At 35.5% G+C, this 25,388-nt stretch overlaps 1 protein-coding gene across 1 annotated transcript in view; it reads right to left on the bottom strand.

Annotated features, from left to right (window-relative positions):
- Positions 1-5,942: 5,942 nt before the first annotated feature.
- Positions 5,943-25,388, bottom strand: part of LOC143640804 (uncharacterized) — a 32,483-nt gene continuing 13,037 nt past the window's right edge. The window contains exons 3-5 of the mRNA XM_077108369.1: positions 17,801-17,952; positions 12,595-12,804; positions 5,943-6,362 (exon numbers count right to left, since the gene is read on the bottom strand). Coding sequence (XP_076964484.1) covers positions 6,333-6,362; positions 12,595-12,804; positions 17,801-17,952 — 392 coding nt within the window. The 3' untranslated portion in view covers positions 5,943-6,332. The remainder of the gene's footprint in view (positions 6,363-12,594; positions 12,805-17,800; positions 17,953-25,388) is intronic.

The raw sequence follows: 25,388 nt of genomic DNA, 5'->3' as shown, positions 1-25,388 counted from the left end.
CATCAGGGAACAAAGTGGAGGCTGTTACAACTGATTACTATTTTTAATGTATTAAAATAAATGATAAAATAGTATAAAATATAAAAAAATTGTAGTAACATCAATAATAATATTATTAAAAGAAACATATGAAATTTGGGTGAGGATTGGCCCTTGGAATAGAAGGTGGTAGCAGGATTGGGAAAGGGTGAAGAGTACCTGTAATGTTTCATTTCTCTTTAAAAGAGTGAATATGGGGCTGAGGATTTGGCTCAAGCGGTAGCTCGCTCGCCTGGCATGCGTGCGGCCCAGGTTCGATCCTCAGCACCACATACAAACAAAGATGTTGTGTCCGCCGAAAACTAATATATATATATATATATATAAATAAATCTCTCTCTCTTTTTTTAAAGAAGAGTGAATATGAAAAATGTTATAATTCAATAAATTTGGGAGACAGTGAATAAATGTACATTAACATTTTTGTATTTTTGATAGGTCTACAATATTTCACAATACTAAGGAATGAGCAAAATACAAATAATTAAAACCCCTTCATCTATTTTCTGTGAGCTCACTGGGATGGGCTTCAGATATTTGGCAGAGATATGAGAGATAAAGGTGAGGGAATCTCTGACTCTCTGGTTATCTGTTTTGCTTCGGTTTCACTTTATTGGAGGTTCTGGTGTTACTAAAGGACCACTATTTAGCCAACCAGTAACATTTTAGTATGTAATAGACAGTCTTACATTGAGTGACAGGGAAGCTGACTCACCCTCACACTCTAACCCTACTCTCCCCTAATTTAGGGATATGGATCCTGGCAGGAGAAGGCATAGTTAAGTTTTCATGAATGGAAATTTGTTTCTGCACTTTATTTTTAAAGATTTGTAGAAACAACAACTCCATCTCTAGTATTTAGTAGGTTACTGAAACAAATTTTCAATGAAATGAACTGGTGACATGGTCTTGAAACTTTTCTGTTTATAATACTTTTTTTTTAATAACACTTTGCTTATATAATACTTTTGCTTTTGCTTATATAATTCTGGCCGCATAGTGTTTTGTAATGAACTTTAAATGAACATTTAGATGATATTGTCATCTTATTGTAATTCATTGTTTTTCATTAAATATACTTGAATAATTTTTAATAACACCTTTTTTGTATTAAGGTAAAAATACGCAACATAACATTTTCCATCTTAAACATTGTAGATACATGGTATGAGGTACATTTGCATTCCTATGCAACTATCACCTCCTTTCAACTCCAGAAGTTTTCATCTTACAAAACTGAAACTTTGAACTTATTAAACAATAACTCCTGATTCTCCCTGCAGCCCTGGCACCACCTTTGTACTTTCTGCCTCAATACATTTGACTATTTTAGGTACCTCTTATCAGTGGAATCATATGGTATTTTATTTGGGGGGGGCTGGCTCTTTTCATTTAGTATAATATCCTCAAGTTTCATCTATATTGTAGCATCTTTCAGAATAATATTTCATTAGATGTTTCTATGTCACATTTTGCTTTTTCATTCATCCTTTGACATTTAAGCTGCTTCTTAGGTTTAGCTATTGTGAACAATGGTGCTATGAACACAGGTATACAAGTATCTCATCAATACCCTGCCTTCAAATGGGGGGTTATATACCAACTAATAGAATTACTAGATCATATGGTGATTTTATTTTTAATTTTTTGAGAAACTGCCATCCTGTTTTCCAGAGTGACTGCATCAATGTATGATCCCATCAACAATACCTCAGAGCTCTCATTTTCTGCATCTTCACCAACACTTATTTCCTGATTTTTTTTAAATTAGGGCCATCCTAATGGGTATGAAGTGGATCTCATGTGGCTTTGATTTGCATTTCTGTAATAATTCATTATAGTATTTTTTCATGTGTTTATTGATTATTTTCTTTAGAGAAATGTCTATGCAAGTCTTTTGTTCATTTTAAAATCAAGTTGTTTGTTTTTGTTATTGAGTTTTAGGAGTTCTTTATGTATCCTAGACATGATTTGTAAATATTTTCTTCTCTTCTGTGGGTTGCTTTCCTTTCTTTAATTGCCTGTGTCCTTGGTGTCAGACCCAAAACATTATTCCAAATCCAATGCAAGGCATTTGACTTCTAATTACTGTTGCCACTTCTCTGTTTGTCAGGTGGAACAGATCTCCTATTTGTCCACTAAATCCATAAAACATGTATGTAATTGCAGCTTGTGTATACTCTACATTTTCCTTTTTTATTTAACATCTCATTGTTGTCACATTATATTCATCTGATCTTTTTTTTATTTTAATATTTATTTATTTTTTAGTTATCGGCAGACACAACATCTTTGTTGGTACGTGGTGCTGAGGATCGAACCCGGGCCCCACACATGCCAGACGAGCACGCTACCACTTGAGCCACATCCCCAGCTTCATTCATCTGAACTTATTAAAAGATTTTTGTTATGAAGCATTTTCCTAGTTTTTTTATTATTGTAACTGGTAATGTTTTTCTAAATTCCTTTTCAGCAGTTTTCCTGCATTTTAATTGGTGTTTTTCCTTTATGATTGCTGATTCACGGATTTGATGGAATGCACATGCAGATTGCATCTCTGTGAACAGTTATTTTAAATATGCCAGGATTGTTCCTAGAAGATTTCCTAAGTAAAAACTGATTCCAGTCAACTTACTTAAATTCATTCTGAATTACCTCAGACTCTGTCTTTAACACATTCAATATTTATGCAATGCATCCCCAGGAGTGTTTCAAGTATATTGTTTGAGGATGAGATGAAACATCCAAAAATAATTAACACTGTGGACAAAGATAACAAAAGGACAAAACTGAAATAGAAGATGCAGATGTACAATTGTTTGCAGCATGAAAAAGTAACAATCAATTGAGAGTGATTTTTTTTCTGGGCAGGATTGTTGCAAACAGCAGCAAGTTTGATGTTTATGAGTTGCAGCATTTTATAAGATGGACAGAAACCAGGATCATCACTGTGGTGTATTACATGATCTGGGTACAGTTATGTTTCTGTAATTGATTAGAATTGTCCATGGAGAATGTTCTTTCCAGCAATCTAAGGATTTCTTCAATGTTTCAGTTTCTCCAAAGGCCACTTGTAGGGTAATGTGTTTCTAGAGGAATGAATTTTCTAAAGGATCAGAAAATAAGATTGAGGTTTTACAAAGATGTCTATATTATTCTCATTGCCTCTGCTAACAGAAGCACTATATTAGAAGCCAGAGGCCTAATTTGTTCCTCCCTATTTTTTTGTTAGAATTAAGTTTCAGAAGTTGGATAAAATCATGTAAAAATTGTTGCTTCTGAAAGTAAAAGATCAAACATTTGCTTTTAGATGGAAAGGGTTTAGATTTTTAGTGAATATAGTTAAATTGATTTTCATGCTTATGTAAGCATGGGAGGAACACCACTCCAAGAAAGATTGGGCAGAGTGGTATGACTTGCAATATTAAGCAGAGTACACAAATGCTTTTAAGGACACTACAGAACTTGCTTAACCATTTTATTTCACTCTAGGTGTAACAAACCTTATGATCCATACACTCAATGAGAGTGTGAGGTACCCCATATTCCTGCTCTCAAAAGTTCTTCTACTCCAGAGAGATCCCTGTTTCTGCTGATTTGGACATCAGAAATGGCCCTTAGTAGTCTGCAAAGTGGTGAAGTTTGTCTCCAGAACACAGATGAGTAGAAATGAGGCAGTCAGACCTCTCTGGTCTTTCTAGGGGCTGTTTACTATCCCATCAAAACATGGTCTCAGGAAATACCCACAGAAAAGCTCCAATGAAGTAACTCACGTTTCCATATGTGTACTAAGCTACACTGAAAATATAAATTCATTTGCATTTCAGAAGTGGAATGCCTATTCCTGAGAAATGGAACACAAATACAAAAATTTATTGTTTTTGGTAAAAGTGGAGATGGTAAAGTGTGTTCTTAGTCTACTACCTTACTAACACATAAAATCAACCCTGAGAATGACATTATTCTTAGTTTTACTAACTTAGACTTCCATTCACATTTTGTTTGCTATTTTTAATTATTTATAATTTTCTAAGCATTTTCACATAAATAATTCATTTAATGAAATTGATCCAACACTTGCTGTGTGAGAGGAAGCCTGAGCAAGAGTTACCTCTGTTTTTATGGGTGAGGACATGGGAACAGAGGGGAGTCAATAGGATATATTACTCTCAATCTTTCAAAATGTGGTTGGATCACCAAATACAACATGGGGTGAAGTAGCAACACAGAAGCTCATTAAAAAAAACATGTCCAATCTCAAGGAATTTTAGGGATTCTTTTTGTTGGTTTCTGAATTACAGAAAAGTGACGGAATTTCTTACAGTGGTCTATGTTATGCTTTGAATATACCTTGCTGCTCTGTCACTGCAATTTATTTTTAAAATGGACATGTTTCTTTCTCTCCCTCTTTCCCTGCTCTTCCCTAATCTCTCTGTCCCTAATCTCAGGGGAAACAGGATTACCTTTCTTCCCCATCCTAGGGAGATGTCCTTGAGCATACATCCACCATAGGAATGACTTTGGGGATGGTACCTGATCTCAGAAATGACTATCTCCTAAGTAAATTACAACTCCAACAGAGAACAGGTGGAATGTAGCCTTTGATTCACCTCTTAAAAAGTCTCCTGCTCCTTGATGTGCAGAATCACAGCCTCTGGGACAGGGCTGTGCTTCTTCTTTGCTAGCAAAGCAATAAACCTTTTTCTTTTTTTCTCAAAATGATCTCCTTATTATTGGATTGGCATCAGAGACAAAGACTGAACTTTTGGTAACAAATTCTTTATAAACTTTTTTGAGTTGTGAGTAACCCTTTGGTGTCTTGCATAATCTTTTAATACAGTGGTGTTATTGTGTAAGGAATTGATAATAAAACATTTCTGTACTTGCCTAAAAAAACAAAAACAAAAACAAAAACAAACCAACCAATCAATCACACAAACAAGAACTGCTTCTTTTGGCATAGCAAATATAGCTTTTCTTCATAAGCTGTTCCTATTCCTTCTAGATCCCTGGTGAAATCATGTTGTGAAAGACAGTAAAGCATATTTCTGAAAATACTAATGAGCTCAAGTAACACAGATAAAGATGCACACTCTTGGTAAATAGCCCATAATCAGGCCATTTTTGTATTGTAATTAGAAGAATTTATTTGAAGATAAAATTGAAGTTATCAGCATTCTTTGTTAGAATTTTAAACATTTTCATGCAATATTGATTTCAGATATTTAAAGAAATATTCAATGACTTGTTTCCAGTGTGTCCTGGAGTTTGGTAGAGAGAAACAGTTATGTTGAGGAAGATAATGTTTGATTAATGAAGATTTCCATTGATAGTTTGCCTATTCATTATTTTTTAACCATAGTGTGAAGTTTGATTTTTTCTCATTTTAATCCAAAATTTATCTTCTATAATTTTATTTTATTAATTTAAAAATGTATCTTGTTTTTCATGGACATAAAATGATTGTACATATTGATAGAGTACAATGAGGGTCTTGATGCATGTGTCCATTATGCAACAAATTGCATCAGGGTACTTAGCATATCCATCACTTCATATGTTTGTTCGTGGTGAGAATATTAAAAACTTTCCTTCTAGTTATTTTGAAGTAGTCAATAAATATTGCTGTTTTGAAATGTTTGATTAATATTGCTAGCCATATCACTACTGTGCAATAGAACACCTGAACTTATTCCACCATTTTAACTGTACTGTCTCCTGAATAAATGGTGCTGGGAAAACTGCAGAAGAATGAAGTTAGACCTCATTGCTCACCAAATACAAAAATCAACCCAAAAGTGCTTAAAAGCTTAAATGTAAGACATGTAATAATAAAACTATTAGAGACTCATTTTTTTTGCCAGTTCACTCTGTTTAGTTTTTTTTTTTTAAATTAACCCATATATACAATTTGACCCAAGGCAGTTATAAACCTAGAACTTACATATCCAAAGAAATTGTGTCCTTTTAGGTTGCTACTTTTGGAGAATATGTGCCAATCCTGACATGTTGTCATGAAGAACACTCTTAGGACTTCTCTTTTTTGATTGTCTTTCATGTCAATTCACAAGTCATGAGAAAAGTAGTTTCACTTTTAGGAGTCAGCATTACTCTGTGTTATCAGCCTTCTCCTTCTCAGAAATTATTTGGTTATTTCCGAAGTTTCATTCATCCCACAAAGGAGTAACATTTGACACCTTTAAGGGCATTTTGAAAAATGGGTCATTGGCTTTGGTGAGTTCCAGAATTGGCTGTAGCAATCTAAAAAAATAGGCTTTCAGGACAACCAAAAATCAATTATCATTCTCAGAATTTTTGAGAACCTGGAAAGAAATAATATAAAAAAAAACTTCTTAAGCTCAAAATATTTATTTCTTGTGTTGTCTAGATTTAAAATTTTTATTTTTAATTTATCTTTAAAAATTATTTATTTATTTATTTTAGTTGTAGATGGACACAGTATCTTAATTTTTATTTGTTTATTTTTATGTTGTGCTAAGGATCAAACCCAGGGCCCCCTACATGAGAAGCAAGTGCTCTACCACTGAGTTACAACCCCAGTCCCTAAAATTTTTAGTTTTGAAAGCAGGAAAAAAAGCTTATCGAATGCATGTCTTTGAAACCAATTTCTATATTCAGTTAACACTCATTTGAAAGCTAAAAACTTAATTCAAGTTCATTTTTCTTTTTGAAAAGAAGGTGGTTTATGACATATTTTTTGCCTACTCACTTTGGATTATTTCTGAAAGGCAGAAGGCCCAAATAATTACCAATCCTTATTCTTTAGATATATGAAGCTTACGCTTAGGAGGCAAACTAAAATGGTCTTATTCATTTGAAATTTTAGAATACTTGTAATATCCAAGATCTATTGCTATATATAAAAAAATTTCACTCTCCTTTGCCTTAAATCACCATCGTTGTTATCATCAAAATACCAATTAACTAAATTTTTCCTTGACAGAAGATATAAGAAGATCTGGTTAGTACTTAGTTTTTGTTGAGCCTCTAAGAATAGCTGTGATTTCTAGAATAAAGTGGAGGTGTGTGGGTATTTTATTATTCATCTGAGTGCCGAAGAACATTTAGTGTTTCATGAAATATTTATTGAGCTATTGTTAAGGTGAGATTGCAATAAATCACCAAGTTGATCTTAAAGCAGGAGACAAAACCTTATTCATCAGCCATTGGTTCAGATCCACCAGCTGGCGGGCCAAGGGGTAGGCTGCAAGTCTATACCTTTTAACTCCCTCCTGGGATTTGGGTACACTTTTTGTAGTCCAAAACCGTACTAATCATAAGTAGCTGTTGCTATGATTCAAAACAAATTTCATGAGATCTAAAATCATAAGTAGAAGGGGGAGTGGGTCAAAATGTCCCTAGTTGAGTACAAGTTGAATGGTTACTCACATTTAGACAATCAGTCTTGGAGAGGGTACATTGTCCAAGAAAAATGAGAACCAAAGAGAGAACAATTTTACATTGTATAAGAATTGCCATTTTGTGTTGCCAAATATGCTTTGCTAAGCAACTATTGATGGGTACAGAAGTGGGGCTTTCCCATGGGAGAAGCAGTTTTTACATGACAGGGAGTCTCAGGGGAAGATGGAGTCTGTTTGGTCTTTGCCCGTATAGCGTGGTCTAGAACACTACCACAAGCCAGGACATGCTGTCAGTCCTGGTTTTACAGTAAAAGACAAAAGTGACAAAAATTTCTGCCTTCCTGAATCTTAGTCAGAAGAGACTCCTGCTTCAGTAATAAACCAAAGGATATTTTTATAGTGGTGATAGAAATGATGGAGAAAAACCAAACAGGACAAGAGAATGGGTATGACTGATGGGCTTGGCACTTAAACTAAGATGGTCAGACATGCCTAACAAGGCAGGGAAAAGCTTTCTGACTGAGGGAGTGAAAGGGCAGAGGGTTTTCAACCAGCAGCAATGTGACCCATGGTTTGATGTGAACTGAGCAGGAGGGAGAGTAAGGAGATAAATGAGAAGGAGGTGAAGGGAGGAGACAGCAGACCAGGCAGGGCCTTGGATGGCACTGTAAGGATCTGAGTTTTATTTCTGAGAAAGTAATTGGAATCTCTTGAGCAAAGCAGACTCCTGTTAAGACTTAGGTTTCAAAAGGCTGACTGTTTAGAGAAAAGATTTGTGAAGGGGCATGATGGGTGGGAAGCCCATCAGGAGGTAGCGTGCAAGGGGTGGTAGGGGTGGAGGTGTTTGAAAGAATTCAAGGGTGTAGCTGAAAGGGTTTGCTGACAGATGTGGAAGATGTGCTTGGGAAATGACTGCAGTTTTCCAAGGACGCTGATTAGGGATTCACTACAAGGGCATGCTGAAATTTGAGAGGGCTGATTTTGTATTTTGACTTTGTTGTATTACTTGTGTGTGTAATATTTGGTGACCAACTATCTCATGTCACTGTATCCTCTTCCCACCAAAGCCATCTGTGGAATTTGAAAGAACAGGAAAAGGAGGGTTTCAGATCTTGAATTCTAGTTGGTCCTACATGCAATAGAAAATGTAATAGGAATAAATTACAAATATATAATGGGGATATATGTACACATACAAATACATTAATTTATATTAATGGATGTGGCAAGGGAAAATATTGGAAGGAAACAGGCTGATTCTTACCAATTAGTGTCTGCCCTATCATCACCCACCTCAATACAGGTGATAGCATGGGATCTTTGAGGAAGGAAGCCAGATAATTTACTTATTCATTACTTATCCTTTCTAGTTGCCCACTCAGATCCTTACCTCCTACTCTCAAAGTTTCTGCCTTCCTGTTTTGCTGAAATACTTAACCATCACTAATGACAACTACACTCAAAGACCCTTGACTTAGTTCATGCTTCCTTGGCCTATTTGTTACCCATTACCCATAACAGACATGGATGCTTGCCCTCTTAGGCTCTTGGGTGTCTCCTCTTTCTACTGGTTCTCTGTTCTACTCTCAAAATATTCTTTTCAAAACCTTCTCTGGCCCCTCAGGACTCCTTACTAAGAAATACTCTGTATTAAATTATTTTCAGAATGTTTTTTCCTTGACTTTCTTAGTCATACCATTCCTACATGTACATCAGATTGATTTTCTAAAGAAAGTTTCTCCAGTGTCAAGCCCTGAGCACTGGTGAATTTTCCAAGAATTCCATGGCATGTGCATGAGGTTTGCAGCCTTTACTAACTCAATGTTACTTCACAGACTTCGGTTTTTGTTTGCTGGACTCTTTAAAAATGCAGACCTCCCTTTCCTCTGAAAGGAGCCTCCACTGCCATGGATGAGATGGAAAGCCTTCCAATATGCTGGGCCCATCGACCTCAGATTGATCTATTTTGACCCTCAGCAAGCAACAGATGCAGGAGCTGGAGGCACACTTCCTGAAGGACCCCTATCCATCCTACGGTACCATGGTGGCCCTGGCCTCCAGCCTCAGCCTAGAGGAGCAACTGGTGCAGAATTGGTTTACGGTGCAACAGAAGATATAACCCAACTCTGAACGAGGCTGTCACCCATTTGCACAATGCCTCGGGAGGCCTCGCGCTCATCCTGGGCACACTCCACCTGGGCAGGCCCATCCTGGTCTAGCTTCTGTTGTCCATGCCCATCCTGCAAAGATGTCCACTACCTCAGCCCAAGAAGAACCAGAAGCTTCTCCATTCAGGCCCAGGAGAGTGCCTGGCCCCTCAGGGGAGAGGATGAGGAACTAGAAGCCACCTTGAATAGACTCTCCACTGCAGAGCCTGAGGAAGGTGACCTTGAAGACCCAGACAAATCATGTCCAGCGTATTTCTGCATGGATGGGAGTTCTGCACCTGCCACCTTCCACAGGTCCCTCAGGTCCTCCCTCCGGTTACTATTCCATCTAATTGTTGTCCCCACCTGTCATTTGAGTCACCTGGAAGTGTCTGAGTCTCCAGTCCAGGAGTGGAATGGGTGTTCCTGGGTGCATTTCCTTCCCTTAATGCTGACCCCGCCCATAGCCAATTTTATCACTCTTTCCTAATTTACGGGGATCTTCGTTCGCAGCCCAGTGCAGTAGCTGCCTGCATCTCCAGGAATGAGGGACCTCTGCTTTCCCCAAGGATTTTCCCACAGTCCTCTGTTGACAGCCACACCTACATCAGATCCCATCCCCCACCTCCATCTTTTAGATACCATATTCAATATAATTTCATCATTTTGAAATAATTTGGAGCTTTGTTTTAATTTAGGTATTTTCCCTCTTATTTCCTATTAGTCTTTGCTTTGTTACTTGTTTGAGGTTATTTTTCTGTTTGCTTTTCCATAAATTTTCTACTTTTGCTTCAGTGAAAAAAAAAAAAAGAAAAAGAAAATGCAGACCAGCTAGACACTCTAGGTTGGGCTATTTCAGAGTCTTGCTAATACTGTTTTAACTGGAATCCTCTTTCATCCTGCCCTCCCAGTTCTAATCATCAGCATTAAATGATTAAATGTGTAGATCACTTTGAGTTATATGGACATTTTAACAATATTAATTTTTCCAATCCATGAAGATAAAATGTATTTCCATTTATTTGTGTTCTTTTCAATTTAGTTCTCTTTTTTTTCTTTGAGTTCCTTATATATTCTGATATTAAGATCTTGTTGGGTGAAGAATTTGCAAATATTTTCTCCCATTCTTTGGGTTTTTTCTTCATTCTTATTTATAATCTTTTGCTGAAAATGGTCTTTTTAGTTTTATAGTATCAGATCTTACATATGTATGCCTTTAATCCATCTCAAGTTAATTTTTGAATGTGGTGTGAGAGAGGAATCTAATCTCATACATCTATGTGTGGACATCTAGATTTCTTGACAGCATTTACTGAAGAGGGTAATTGCCCAAAAGCATGATCTTGGTGTCTTTGCCAACAATTTGATTTTAAGTGCATGAATTTATTTCTCGGTTTGAAAAATCCTGTTTTATTTGTCTTTGTCTATATTTGTGCTAGCACCACAGATAGTTTGGGTCACTATAGTTTTATAATATATTTTGAAGTTGGATTGTGTGTCCAACTATACCTAAAAAATATTTTTTTTTTAAATTAAAAACAAAAGACTAGTACTAATGTAATGACAGAATCTGGAGTCTTTATCTTGGACCAACTTTTACAAAAACAAGGTTATTGTAATGTGTCTTTAAGACAATGACTTTATGGCATAAAACATATTAATAATGACATGTTCCTATTGAGATTTCACTCTGTATTCTAAGGGGAGATGCTTCAGTTATAGCATTTTAAAACAGAGCCAGAGAGTAATATAGTTCCATAGCAGTTAGGAATAAAATCTACAATTTTTTTGAACATGATTAAATCTAATTTTAAAGTAGATTTTGAAGGTTAAAAAAAAGAAATCTACCTTTGCTCCATGATTTTATCTTAATTATTATGATTTTTATAACTATTTCTATGATTAGTTTATGATTATTATTTTTTGGAAGCTGGAATTTAGTAAGTCATCTAGAAATGCTCATATTGAAGCTCTTAAATGCTAGAGGCCTATCAGTTCATGTTCGTATTGGCTGATATTTAGTATTAGAAATGAAATGAAGTGAGACCTGTACTGAAAGGACATTGTAACAATACACATGACTATTCTATGAAAACAGAGGGGCTTACTCATCCCAGAGGGTTACTCTAGATATTAAAAACCCTAAATCCACTAGGATAAAAAGAAAAAAATGGACAAATTCTTTCTTATTTCAATTAATATGGTACTAAAAATCAATCAGCTCACACTATGTGTACTAATATTCTTAGAGGACTAAATAATTAATTTTGGTGTCAGAGGATACAGAAAAGAGCATAGTAATTTAAAATAAAACTACTGTACATTTTTGGTCTGCATGAAATTGACAAAGCTCTCTCATATGCATTATAATGAAGTAAGCAGCTAGATGTGGCAACTGAGTCTCAGAAAAGCATAGCATCTTATTCAAATTCAATAGAGCTAAGAAGGAAAGCTTCAATTTCATCTGCATCTGGCCTGATGTGGTTCCTATACCAAAGTGCCTCTAGTGAGGTACTTCTCAAACTTTAATGTCCTTAACAATCATGTGTACATGGGGGGACTGGGGACGGTAGAGCATTACCTAGTATGTGTGAGGCCACTGGATTCAATCCTAGATACAAGAAAAAACCAAAAAACAAAAAAAGATCAAGTGGGGCCCCCAAAAGAGCTTCAGTTTTGCGATTCACTCATACCCTGAGATTCTGATTCAGTCATTCAGTAGTGGGGCCAAGAATCTATACTATAAAGGCACTCCAGGAAATTCTGCTAGACTGAGTGTGTAAACCACACTTTGAGAATAGTACTCCAGGCAATATATGATTATGTAAGGTGGATACTCTGGGGTTGAAAAATGGCACTTGAGAACTGACTGACTACTGTCAAAGACTGACTCTTGCTGGTTAAGGCCAGTTGAGAAAGCAGGATTCATGAATGACACGGACACATTAGTAATAGAAAAGATATGTGTGGTGGCACATGCTGGTTGTTGGTGCCAAATATTTGAGAATGGAGACCAAATACTATACCTTGTGGAACCCAAAGTGGACTCTCTGCAAGCTGACTTGGAGCACATACTCCTGATCAGCGTGCAATCTGACCCATTTGTTGTCATCTCGTTTGTCTGCAGTCAGAGTTGAGACAGAGAGTTCATTGTGTCCTTCAGCTAAGTCATTCCATGAGCCTTTAACACTTATGCCAACATCTATCACTGGCAAATGAGATAAAAAATTCCATGCCTAAAAAGAAAAAAGGAAAAACAACAAAAAATGTCACATGGAGTAATCAACTAAGAAATAGTGTAATTTTAGAAAAAATCAAACTTTTAATTTTGAGATTAATTCTGAATTAAATGCAATTGAAAGAAATAATGGACATCTTTTGCGTCGTTTACCCAGTATCATGCAATGGTGGCATTTTTCAATACCAGGATACTGACATTGACACAATCCACTGATTATTCAGGTTTCCCTAGTTTTTCTTGTACTTGTACATAGGTGAATATATGTAGAACAGTGTTTTTTAAAATCTTCTTTAAGTTTTTTTTTTATAAACCAAAAAGTTATTATCTAAACTTTTAACTTATTATAAATGCCTCTTCATATTGAGTGGTTATTGACTAAAAAAAAAGAGGGACTAAAAGTTTTTATTGTATTTTTTTTAAAGAGAAGCATCTATTTTAACATTTATGTGACTTTTAAGGTAGAAAACATTACTTAGCAATATAAAGGAAATCTGAAAATAAATCTGTGATGCAATTGTTGATGTCAGTATAATCCATTGACACTTGTCATATAACACAGGGAATCCTGTAAGACTAGGGTTCCTTGTAGAAACAAATAGGTTTTTTTTTGGCATTATCATGCTGAAAGTACCAGTTAAAATCACACATATTAAAAGAGTAGAAATATTTTACCAACTTTATTCTTGCCTTTTAAATTAAAAGATATTTGTGAGTAATCAGTATTCCAATAGTACTTAACAATGCTGAATGAACAAATGAAAGAGTGAATCTTATATCCACGGAAAGTATATAACACAATAAACTTTAGGACTAGGTAACTGTAACCTTTTTTTAACATTTACAATTATGTGGCAATGTAACTATTGGTCAAGACAACTTCTTTTTTTAACATTTATTTATTTTTTAATTGTAGTTGGACTCAATATCTTTATTTATTTTTATGGGGTGCTGAGGATCGAACCCAGGGCCTCACACAAGCTAGGCGAATGCTCTACCGCTGAGCCACAACCTCAGCCCAAGACAACTTCTTAATAGCTGTTTTATCAATTGTTATCTTCTAAGGTCATTTTTAAAGTTACACAACGAGTTTAATTTTAGTTTTCCTTTTAGTTCTTTTATATATGGTATGGATTTCCTTATAAGCTTTAATTTTCTGTTTGCTAAGACTTTAGTGTTGCTGGTATATGTAATCAAATGCAGTAGCCCTGATGAACCAAACTATCACTTAGGAATTAAAAAAAAATAAGATAAAAAATAGATCCAATGCAAAATTTCAATTCAACTCCAATCCTGTAACTTGTCTTGTGAATTTGAAATTATGCCTACAATTAGACTTCTGAAATTGAAATTGTCAAGCTATAAAATGTACTTCAAGTACAAATGATGGTCTATCTCCTACTAGAACCAAAAGTCACTGAGTTCAGAAGCTGCACTAATTAATTATTGGCCGACACAGAAAAGTGGTCGAGGGAACACTTAAATATTTAATTTCTGCAAAACATTTAATTTTGTGAAACAAGGAAAGTAATATTTACCACACAAAGCAGGACTTCATGTTTTTGTACTCATACCATTAAATTAGTCATCAATATGATGTTTTCTGATATTAGCAACTCACTGAGATTTTTCTTTATAAAGCTTCCAAATGTCTAACTGGCTTATATTTACATATGACATCTTTTTGTAGGACTTATTATTATGTTTTAACTTATAATGTGTACAGATATATTTATTTGGTATATAGGTATATTTATGTATATAAAACATGAGCTTTTTAAAAGAAACTGCTAAGATATTTCAATACCAGCCAAACAAATCTATCTGAGGATTAATCTTCATCTATTGAATCAGGCAAGAGCACTGCCATGCATACAATTATTTAATTAGCAGTCAAATCCTCTGCCTGTCAGCAACTGTTCCAGGTATACTGATGGGATAGGAGATGCAAATCTCACAGTCGTACTGCTTTTTCTCATTACTACTTCAATTAGCACTTAAATTGATGCTTTAAACATACTAATTTCTGGAATAATTCAGGATTTGTATGTTACCTGGGATCGCCTCACTGCAAAGCCGACACCAGATTGCTCTGCAAAATTGAAGCACTTTTGAGCCAAAATCAAGATCATCATATCAGACAGAGCCAATTTGCATTTGGTTTTAAAGATAATAGAATGGAAATTTATGCAAATAAATTAAGTAAGTTTACCTGTGAATTCTCCCTGAACTAATTATAACAAGTCTTGTTCAAAAAAAAGTTTTACTTGGAAAGAAAAAGAGACATGCTTTAAAAGTTTCTTTAATATGTGTACATACAAATCAATATAATCATGTTATAAATCCTGAACATTCACTTTTGACACATTTAGGGTAAAACTGCTTAAGACTTAAATGGCTAGAAAGCCAAGTATCTGGCATTGTTCATTTGGTTTTTGGCCTTCCAAAGATTGTTTAGATTTAACTTTCCTTATAAGTTACATAGTGAACAAATAATGGGTTTATTTGAAAGAATCTCTTTGAATCTAGGAACAATAATGTAATTAAAATAAGAGTGGAACATAAACAAGTAATTGAAGGAATTAGATGAAAATATACCCTACAATAAAAAGGGCAAAACTCCCTAGAAGAGATGGAGAAGGCTCCTGGGTAATGCAATCTGGTGATGGAAAGGCTAAATGGAGCCTTCCAAAGCAAGCTTGAAAGCCTTATACTGAACAAGTTCTCATAATGCCAGTAATGTTATTAATCACTATTACTATCATTTGTTCAATTATTATTCTATGTCAAGAACTATATAAAGCAGTTTACATATTACTATTTTGCTTAACTTTCATAAGAATGTCATAAGATATATATAATGTTTCCATGGTTAGTAAATGGCAAAGACAGAATTTAAACACAGGTGGGACTGACTTCAAAACCCACGCCCTACGTTAGAAAACTCTTGGTACAACTTCACAGAGTAAGGTGGCCTTACATGCTTTGTTTTGGTGGCCTGTAGCTCCTTCTCGACCATGGAGCTGAATATATGGTCTTTCCCTACACAGGCATGAATCAGTTCAGGGAGGCACTCAATGGAAGTTTGGCACCTAGCATGTGAGCACTTTATAACTGGTTTCCATTTCCTTAGAACTTATATCAACACCAACAAAATAACTCTTTCAAAGCACAAGTTAGATTTTCTGATAACATTGGTGTGTATGATATTAACAATTGTTAAAAATTAAGATATAACTCTTTATAGGCCATTATATTAAGTTTTAAATATTGCCTAACATTCTTTATATCAACCTAAGGCAGTATCACTATCATTGTATGAAATCTGTAAACTGTAAATAATGTATCAGGTTCAGTAAATACGTAAAAGAGTTCATATGCAGTGGATGTCTTTCTATAGGAAGCACCGATGTGAAATAATGTTTCCATGGAGATAAAAGTGCTTATGTGAAACCTTGACATGATTTTGGTGAATGTGTGCAAGTGTCAACTATAATTACTTGAATAAAATTTTAAATTTTAAGTTTGGGGAGCACAGAATTTAAAGTACACTTTGGAGATCTTTGAGATAATTTTAAGTTGTGCCAGATCACAGGAACACGAGCCACCTAAAAGTTATAGTAAGAAGAAAATATAGTCGAAATTACATTAATATTGAATTTTTAAGGGTAATAAGAAAATTGGAACAGATCTCCTACACCCTCCAGCAGATTCCCTGATAGATGATGCTGTGTGAGGTTGTGCCTTTAATGTGCTTTCTATACTGCTGAAATCCAACTCACATAACCTTCAGAACCTTACCAGAAGAGCTTCTGACAAGTTGTAGATATATCTACCTTCTTTCCCTGCCACCTGTTGCTGCTATGGCTCACTCTCTGAATGTGTCTGTTAGTTTCCAGGGACATCCTATGGTAGGGACTCAAGCATACCTGTCACCCTGTCACCCAGAACACTTGATTCAAATTAGGGATTTTTCTTAGGGGACCCCAGGTGTTCCTGAGGTTCTTGTTGGCATCTGTACTTGGATGGTTTAAATAACTGTGATCCTCATGCAGCTGACAAGAGGTAGAGGGTGAATGATGGCAAGCCAGACTATTTTGGTTATCTCCATAACTGTGAAATAACATTCTGTCTGCAAGGTATCTCAACTGCTGTGAAACATTGGTGTGAAAGGATATTTTCATTTAAACACTGTCAATCTAGCTTGTATACTGTACTGTTCTTTTCCTTGTTGAAACATTTGCAGCCATGTATGTGAGACCTAAGGGTTGAATTATTCGATACTATTATAAACTCAGTACAGATTATATCTTGAACTCCCACTACACCTGACTATCTAGTTTTGGACATTTCAGATCCATAATTTACTATTTTTAAAAAACATTTTCTTTTAGTTGTCATAGGACACATATCTTTATTTTATTTATTTATTTTTCTGTGGTTCTGAGGCTTGAACCCCACGCCTTGCATGTGCTAGGCGAGCCCTACCACTAAGCCATAACCCCAGCTCCCCATGGTTTACTTTGGACAATGGATTTCAGATCCCTCAGTCTCTTCTACATAACAGAAGCTGCCTATTTATCTTGGTTTTAGATCACAAAGCACCTTAATAATGTTTTCTTAAATAAAGCTGATAATGTAAAGGAATAAATGCAGTTAAAATAGAAACATATTTAATATTGCAAAGGGAGAACACACAATTTAGGTAGGAGAAGGTTAAATTGAATTGTGGTTCATCTTGGTACTGAGGGCAGGTCTCCTTCTGGGAAAGGGGCATTTTTAAGCCAAAGAATCAATATTGTAGTCACCACATGAAATTCCAGTGTCTATATATATATTTTAATAAGGGAATTTTGGGGAATCTGGGGGTGTAGCTCAATGGTACAGCCTAGCATGCATGAAGCCCTGGGTCTGATTCCCAAAAATACCCACTCCTCCCCAAAAAAATCCATTAAAAAACTTTAAAAAATTACATTGCAAATTAAGACAATTACCTGAAAAGGTGAAGACGGTACTGTTCTATGTTCGGTAGTGAAAGAAGAGAAGAATCTTTTAACCACCGGCCCTGGATCAACATCTGAACGAGGTTGGTGGTATTCAGGGCAGTCACCAGCCAACCTTGCTTTGCAGCCACATCCAGCATTGCCTGAATAGGCAAAGAGCACATGTTACAAGAACATCAAGGCATTCACCCTCTCCCATTGGAAATCTTACATTAGCTTTAACAAAACAAACAAAAACAAAAAATCAATCATTTTATCATTAAATTACTATTCATCCAAATAAAAACAGAATAAACTACAGTTGGATGGGGAGCAAAATGAATTTCCTGTAACATCCTACAAAAAAGTCAAACCCTAAGCTAATTTTAAGAGTAAAAACTCATTGTACTTTGAAAACAAATACTTAATAATTCACTATATCAAGAATACTAGTAGTTACATTTCTTCTTTTTTAAAACAATTCTTTTTAGTTGTTGATAAACCTTTATTTTATTTATTTATTTATACACAGTGCTGAGAATTGAACCCAGTGCTTTATGCATGCTAGGTAAGTGCTCCACCACTAAGCTACAACCCCAGGCCCTTCACAGAGTCTTTTAAATTTGAAAACTATTTATGATGGTAAGGAGAGAGAAGGTTTTCTTGTGAAACACTCATTTTCCCCAAAGAGCAAGATAAGAATAGAATCTTGTTCTCAATGAGAATAATACACCACATCCACAATGACAATACAGAAAGGGGCAATTGCCAGTGGTACATGTGGAATGATGGAGAGCTATTCATATCAGTCTATACATTTAATCCAATGTTTTATGAACAAACAAAACGCTGCATTTGCTTAAAGCAAAACTAAACAGTGAAATCTTATTAGTTTAAACAGTGAAATCTTAGAAGTTTACACAGGCAAAGCCATTTCAATTAAATTAGATTCTGGAGAATGCTGTCTTAAAGACATGTGTTAATATTATGATCTTAGGCAGTTATTTCATACAGTTTTAAGACTCCACTCTTATTTTTGGATGTACCTAGCAAAGCATTACAATGATACTTTAATGGTAAATATCTCACTGACAGCAAAATATTTAAAAAATATCGAACAAAAATCTATTAATTTTGAAATAATTTTAAGCTGTTCTAGTAAAATCAATTTCCTGTACTTCTAAGAATTTTGATAGAGACACATTCTTCTTCTAAGTTGCAAATTTCCAATTCTGTGTTTTCTAATTTACCAAAAGTAAACTATTTTAATAAATTTGTTTAAACTAACCAATGATCTCTTTATATACATTACAGGGAAATAGAATAAAGTTTTTGCATACCCTAATTAGTGTTAAAGGATGGTCAAAATGATTTTTAGTACCTGCTAACCTGCTAGTTATACATCATAAAGCCTGAATGTTGGTGTAATAAATATATGTGTCTTTATGTGTATGTATGACTGTGTGTACACATATGAATGTACATATTTATGAATCCAGAGAAGATATATTTATATTTTTCTTTACAAAGAAGAAAAATGCACTTTTTCTGTGAAGTATAGGAAACAAGCAGCTTATGATGAATATATGCTACATACAGAAAAAAGTAGTTCACTAGTTGTAACTCTTGAGACTTGCTAAGGGAAAAGGAAAAGGAAAAATGAATAATTATACCTAATTCAATATCATAACTTGTAATGCGGAGTAAGTATGGCAATTTTACGTGTGATTTTACATTACAACTTGACTGGAAATAAATTCCAGACCAAAAATTCACATACTAGGAGAGCTGAATGAATGAGCCATATGTTTTTAACTTTGAAGTTTTGACGATAAAGTTGAAAGATTGCATAAAATTTATGAGACTTCCCCAGAATTTTTCATTTTATGATCCAGATGTGAAAATTTAGAAAAAAAAAGCAAAATAAGTGCTTATCATGTGAAGTAAATGAAAGGCCATATCACGAATTGAAAAACTGTTATCTTTTATTAGTTTACAGAAAAGGCAGGTGGGTAGATCAAGAATCCGGGATGATAAAAGGTTTTGAGGTTTGTGAGGTGAACCAAATGCTATTCCCCTTTTCTCTCTGCTCACCCCGCCCTGGTGCTCCTGTTGTCTCCTCCCCACTACTTGATACTGACGCTCCTTGTCTCTGCTGGAACGTTATATAAATTTCCTTTATTATCAATCTCATAATTTTCCTTTAATTTGTACTTTATATTTTTTCAAATTGAATTTTTAAAGGGGTAAAACTGGTCATGTCATTCCCCTGCTTAAATTTCTTCAATGCCATCATTTGGTCAGGAGAACAAAACTAACATGTCTCTCTGCATTACAGATGGTCAACACCCCACTATCTATTTGGTCCTTGATTTATCTGGTCCTTACTTTTCTCTCTGGCCATCCCCTTGCATAGAGCACTAGAAAATTACTGGTATTTTTTTCACATTTACCCTTGCTTTTATTTATTTATTTTGTAAAACAAATATCATTCCTTTTGTTCACCTGAGAAATTCCTATTCATTCTCTGGGTCTAGCTTAAACACTACTGATATTATGAAACATCACTGATTCTTTTTTTTTTTAGAGAGAGAGAGAGAGAGAGAGAGAGAGAGAGAGAGAATTTTTAATATTTATTTATTTATTTTTAGTTTTCGGCAGACACAACATCTTTGTTTGTATGTGGTGCTGAGGATCAAACCCGGGCTGCATGCATGCCAGGCGAGTGCGCTACCACTTGAGCCACATCCCCAGCCCTTCACTGATTCTTTCAGATGGATTTAGTTCTTTCTCTATGCCTTTGCTGGTTTTGAGGAATGCCATCATTATTATAGCATGACTTTTTGTTTACACATTTGTCCTTTGAACTATAGGTTCTTTGACAGCAAGAATCTGGAATTATTTTCTATAACTCCAGCCCTAGCAAAGAACACTAAAAAAATACCTGTTCTACTAAAGAACACTGGAAAGCCCATGGTACATGCTTATAATCCCAGTGGCTCAGGAGGCTGGGGCAGGAGGATTTTAAGTTCAAAGCCAGCCTCAGTAATGTAATTGAGGTCCTAAGCATCTTGGCAAGACCCTGTCTTAAAAAATAAAAAGGGCTGGGGATATGGCTCAGTGGTTAAGCACCCCTGGGTTCAATCCTCAGTAACAAACTAACAAAAGAATATAGGTTAAAAAATTATAAGAATTATAATAAATTCTGCCTAATTTACTGTACAAAACAGAAGATAAAACACAAGTTTTAATGTCACACACACACAGATTTGTATCCTAATTCTGTCCCATTTATAACTCAGGAAGATCACTTTACCCTACTGAACCTAAGCTTCTCACTAATAGAAGGGTATCATATTTCACCTCCACATGCTTTCTTTTCCAAGAAGCAAGATACTTGCAGCCCTGCCTGGCCTAAGTGGACAGAATGTCACATTCTTTAGCAAACTATCTGTTAACTGCCGAAGAACAGATCCTGAAGAGATAAAAAAAATATGAGATAAAAAAAATGAGGTTCCTTCTAACCATAAAATCCGTAATCCAATTGGAAGGGGTCAGCATGGGTGAAGGTGATCTGGAGTTGCCATGACAATGGAAACTTGAAAAATTCAAGAGGTGAACCTGGCCGGGAAGCCTGGCTCTTGCCCCTGGCAAGACCCCTTGCTATGACACTCGTAGGCCTGATTCACTCCTTACATGTTAAACTGCCTGGTCCAGTTTGTTACGTCATGCCTAAAACCAACAAAAATTAAGATGGTCCTGACTTCTGAAAAGGAAGACCTTATTTATCCAGCTTTATAAAGGTTGATGCCTTATATGATACAGACAGGCATCAGAGGGGGAAATGAAGAAGAAACATTGGTTTACATTACATTACATTACTTGACAGTTTTGGTCTTTGTAAGAGTGTTACTTAATTACTGGTCCTTGTAAGAGTGTAGTTTAAGTGCTAGTTTTTTTTTTTCTTTTAATATACCTCTTAGAAATGTAAGCTTACAGTTTTTGAGAAACTGCTGCCTGTGGTGAAGGTCACTTGTGATGTCGCTTGGAGGTATTTCACTGCATTTATTCTGCATCTGTGTACTACTTATTGAAGAATTCCTGTGCATGATCCTTGGTCACACAGTTCAGTAATTCAAACTAACCAATGTTGTAATGGTTAAAAGAAATAATATCAAATTTCCTACAAAAGTTCCATGTAACCTCAGTTTGGGGTCCAGAATTTCAGAGCATTAGCTCATCTGGGTATGCCAGAATCATAAACCTGAGTTCTCCAACAACAATCCCCCCCACAAAAAAAGCTATCATATTTCCTTTTAGGTGTTCTATGAGGGTAAAATGAAATGTTCTACTTACTATATTAGTACCTAATATACTATGCTACAGAGTGGAAACTAATGGACAAATGCCTATTTTAAAGTTCCTCTATGATAAGATGAAGACATCCTAAATCAACCCATTCTTTCTAACAGGAATTTTCTTTGATCTTTTTGTTGTTGATTCCTACACTGGGCAGTAGTAGAAGGGCAAAGGAGATGCATGGGATGGAAAGTACAGGTCCATCAAAAGAGGTGTGCAGTTATAGGAAAGCCAGGAGAGAAGGTCAAAATCCGATCCTGCAACTTAGGTCAAACGGGAAGGTGTGGGCCTTCTCAATTCAGTGGGCAAGTTCATTTTACTCTTCAGAAGTGTGTTAACTAATAGGAGGTAAAAATGGAGGTGGTCTAGGTAAACAAGCTGGGGGATCCTGGTAGTATGTACATTTATATGACTGAGCCTAGAAGGACTGACTCTATCTCCTTATCTTTATAGTAGTCTGTCTGGCAGATAAGGTCTAATATGCTCCTCTCCAGAGTCTGGCTTTGGCTATAGTGGAGAATATGGCTTAGTTTCCACGTTACCTTGAAGTCCTTTACAGAGATGCAAGGCTTAACAATAAAAGGCTTCTTCAGTACATTGAGAAAGAACCCTGGACATTTTTTAGCAACTTTACATTAATATTAGGTAGATACTGAATCCCCTTTCACCTCTTATCCACTTTCTCCTTGGCACACTATCTATCAGACAAAGAATAATTCTGAGTACAGGGGGAAAATACATGGGGGCTCACTGCATAAGACCTTTTACCACATTGGCACCAATTTCAATTGATTGCTGATTCAAAACAATTTCTCATATCCAGTCATGGCAGAGTGGAAATGTGATTTCTAGTATACTATGCATTTATAAAATTACAATGTAACCAAAGAAAACCCTTATCCTTATTACTAGAAACAGTGGGGGCTATTGTCATTTGCTGATGAGGGGTGGGTTGAAAAGGAGGCGATGAGTTTGATCTTGAACACATTTTAACTGGGGTGCTACTATGAAGCCAGGTAAGAAGTTCAGGTGAAAATGAGCTGTGGAGAAAGTACAGACTGGAGCTCTGGACTCTGAAATCCTGTCAAAGAGGTATATGAGCCACCCTGTCTGTGGCAGAAGTAGAGAGAGTAGAATTGAGGTTACCAGGAGATCTGGAAAGACAGAAAAGAATAATGGAGGAGGATATCTAAGGATTCTCAAGGCCAAGAACAGACATTTGTTAAGTGTCTACTATTTGCCAAAAATTCTGTAAAATGTTTTATGTAAGATACTGAATTTAAGCCTATTTCACAGATGGAAAAATTGTGGCTAAAAGAGGTAAAGAAACATGTCTAAGCCTGCATAATTCTGGTAAGTGGGATTCAAATTCAATCCAAATGATTTACTTTAACAACATTGTGGGTAATATGGAAGGTGTGTAGAATTTAAATGGGGTTATAAACTAGAATTACAGATTTTATGAGAAATGGGTATAGCTGCAACAATGAAACTTTGAGAAGTTTTCCTGACAACACACTGTATTTAAAATGAATATAGTCAGTCATCCCTTGGTATATATGAGGGATTGGTTGTAGAACCCTGGCAGATACCAAAATTCATAGATGGTCAATCTCTTACTTAAAGTGGAGAATTTGTATGTATCTTCCTGTATGCTTTAAATTCTCTCTAGATTACTTACAATATCAAATAAAATGTAAACATCATGCAATTAGATGTTATACTGAATTGTTTAGGAAATATGATGAAAAAAATATGCTGTACATATTCAATACAGATACAATTTCTTCCCTTTACATTTTTAATGTACCACTGATTGAATCTGCAGATATGGAATTGAAGAAAATGGAAGGCCAACTTTTTAAATTTTGGATAAAGTGTAAACAATAGTACGATTCATGAATATCTGACACTGATTTGAAGGTGGTGTGTGGTACACTTCAGAGACTCAGAATGACAGTTTCGAGTTCCGTGCCTCTAATTTTACTATGAAACCTTGGACAAATCCCTTAACTCCTGGTATTTATTTTCCTCATCTGAAAAATATAATTTGATTATGTACTTTTTAAGGTTTGTCTTCTGTCCAAGCTTTACTCTTTCAGTGATTAAATACCAATACATTCATAGTATGTAATTATTTGTTTTTATGAAGTTTGCTTTTTGTCATTTTAGGTGGGCTATAAAATTCTTAAGGTTGGGGGTAGATTATACTAAATACAAAATAAGCTGTATAGAGGTAAAAAACCCTCCTGAGTTCAGAAGATGAGGGTTTCTGAGGTCCAGAAACTGATGATACTGATGCCAGAGGCTTTCAGTAATCTCTGTAAATTGGAGGTGATATCTTATGCTGTGAGAAAGAAAAATGTTGGGAATAATTACTGGTAGGATGAAAGATGTGGAAAACAACAAAACAAAATTAGAGCTGCTGTGACTTTCAATGACTCTGTAGTAGCAAAAATTAGCAGTGCCCTGTGGTTGTTTACAGCAATAATGAATAATTTGGGTGTGAAAGCAGAGAATTCAGGTGTTACCCAAAGAGATAAGATCTTTTAGGGAATCCTGGCATTATTGTTAAAATGGCTAACTCTGGGACTGATGCTATTTAGGTGGCAAGTGAGGTTATAATGGGACTGAGGAATAAACTGAGGGATCAGGAAAGAGAGAAGAGATCCCAGGTCATAGTATCAGAAATGTTTAGTCAAGTTGATTGACAAAAATGCTGCAGCTAAAGAGGTAACTTGGAAGATGATATCACAAAGGTGGGGGTTGAAGTGGTTTGGATATAACAGCAATAAGAGTAAAGGAGTTTGGGATGTATATCATTATGATATACATAAGATTATTTGTTTAAGCTACTGTGATGGAACCGAAGATGGAGAGCTGAAGGCTATTAACTGGTGCTTAAGGAAGGTGGGGAAAGAGATCTAGAGATTGGGAGACACTTGAAAACAAATCTTATGTACAATGAAAATTAAAAACAACATAGATGGAAGAAGCAGGAATCTGAGAAGGAAGTGGTTGGAGAGACCCAGGGAGGTCTACTCTTACTGTTGGGAGTAAAAGAATCAGCCAACTCAAGAGTTTTAGAGAGAAAGGTGAAATGCAGATGGTGTGTGTATCTGCCTCTATTTCAGCAAGAGAACAACAGAAGGGAGGAGAGAAAGAAGGATAAGGTGAAAGAAGGAGGCAAAAAAATAAAAAGAGACAGTATACTCTTGCTAGAACTCCTCCCCATATGGGA

This window comes from Callospermophilus lateralis, unplaced genomic scaffold (assembly GCF_048772815.1).
Source record: "Callospermophilus lateralis isolate mCalLat2 unplaced genomic scaffold, mCalLat2.hap1 Scaffold_63, whole genome shotgun sequence".
Taxonomy (NCBI): Eukaryota; Metazoa; Chordata; class Mammalia; order Rodentia; family Sciuridae; genus Callospermophilus; species Callospermophilus lateralis.
This window is presented reverse-complemented; position numbering and strand designations above follow the sequence as displayed.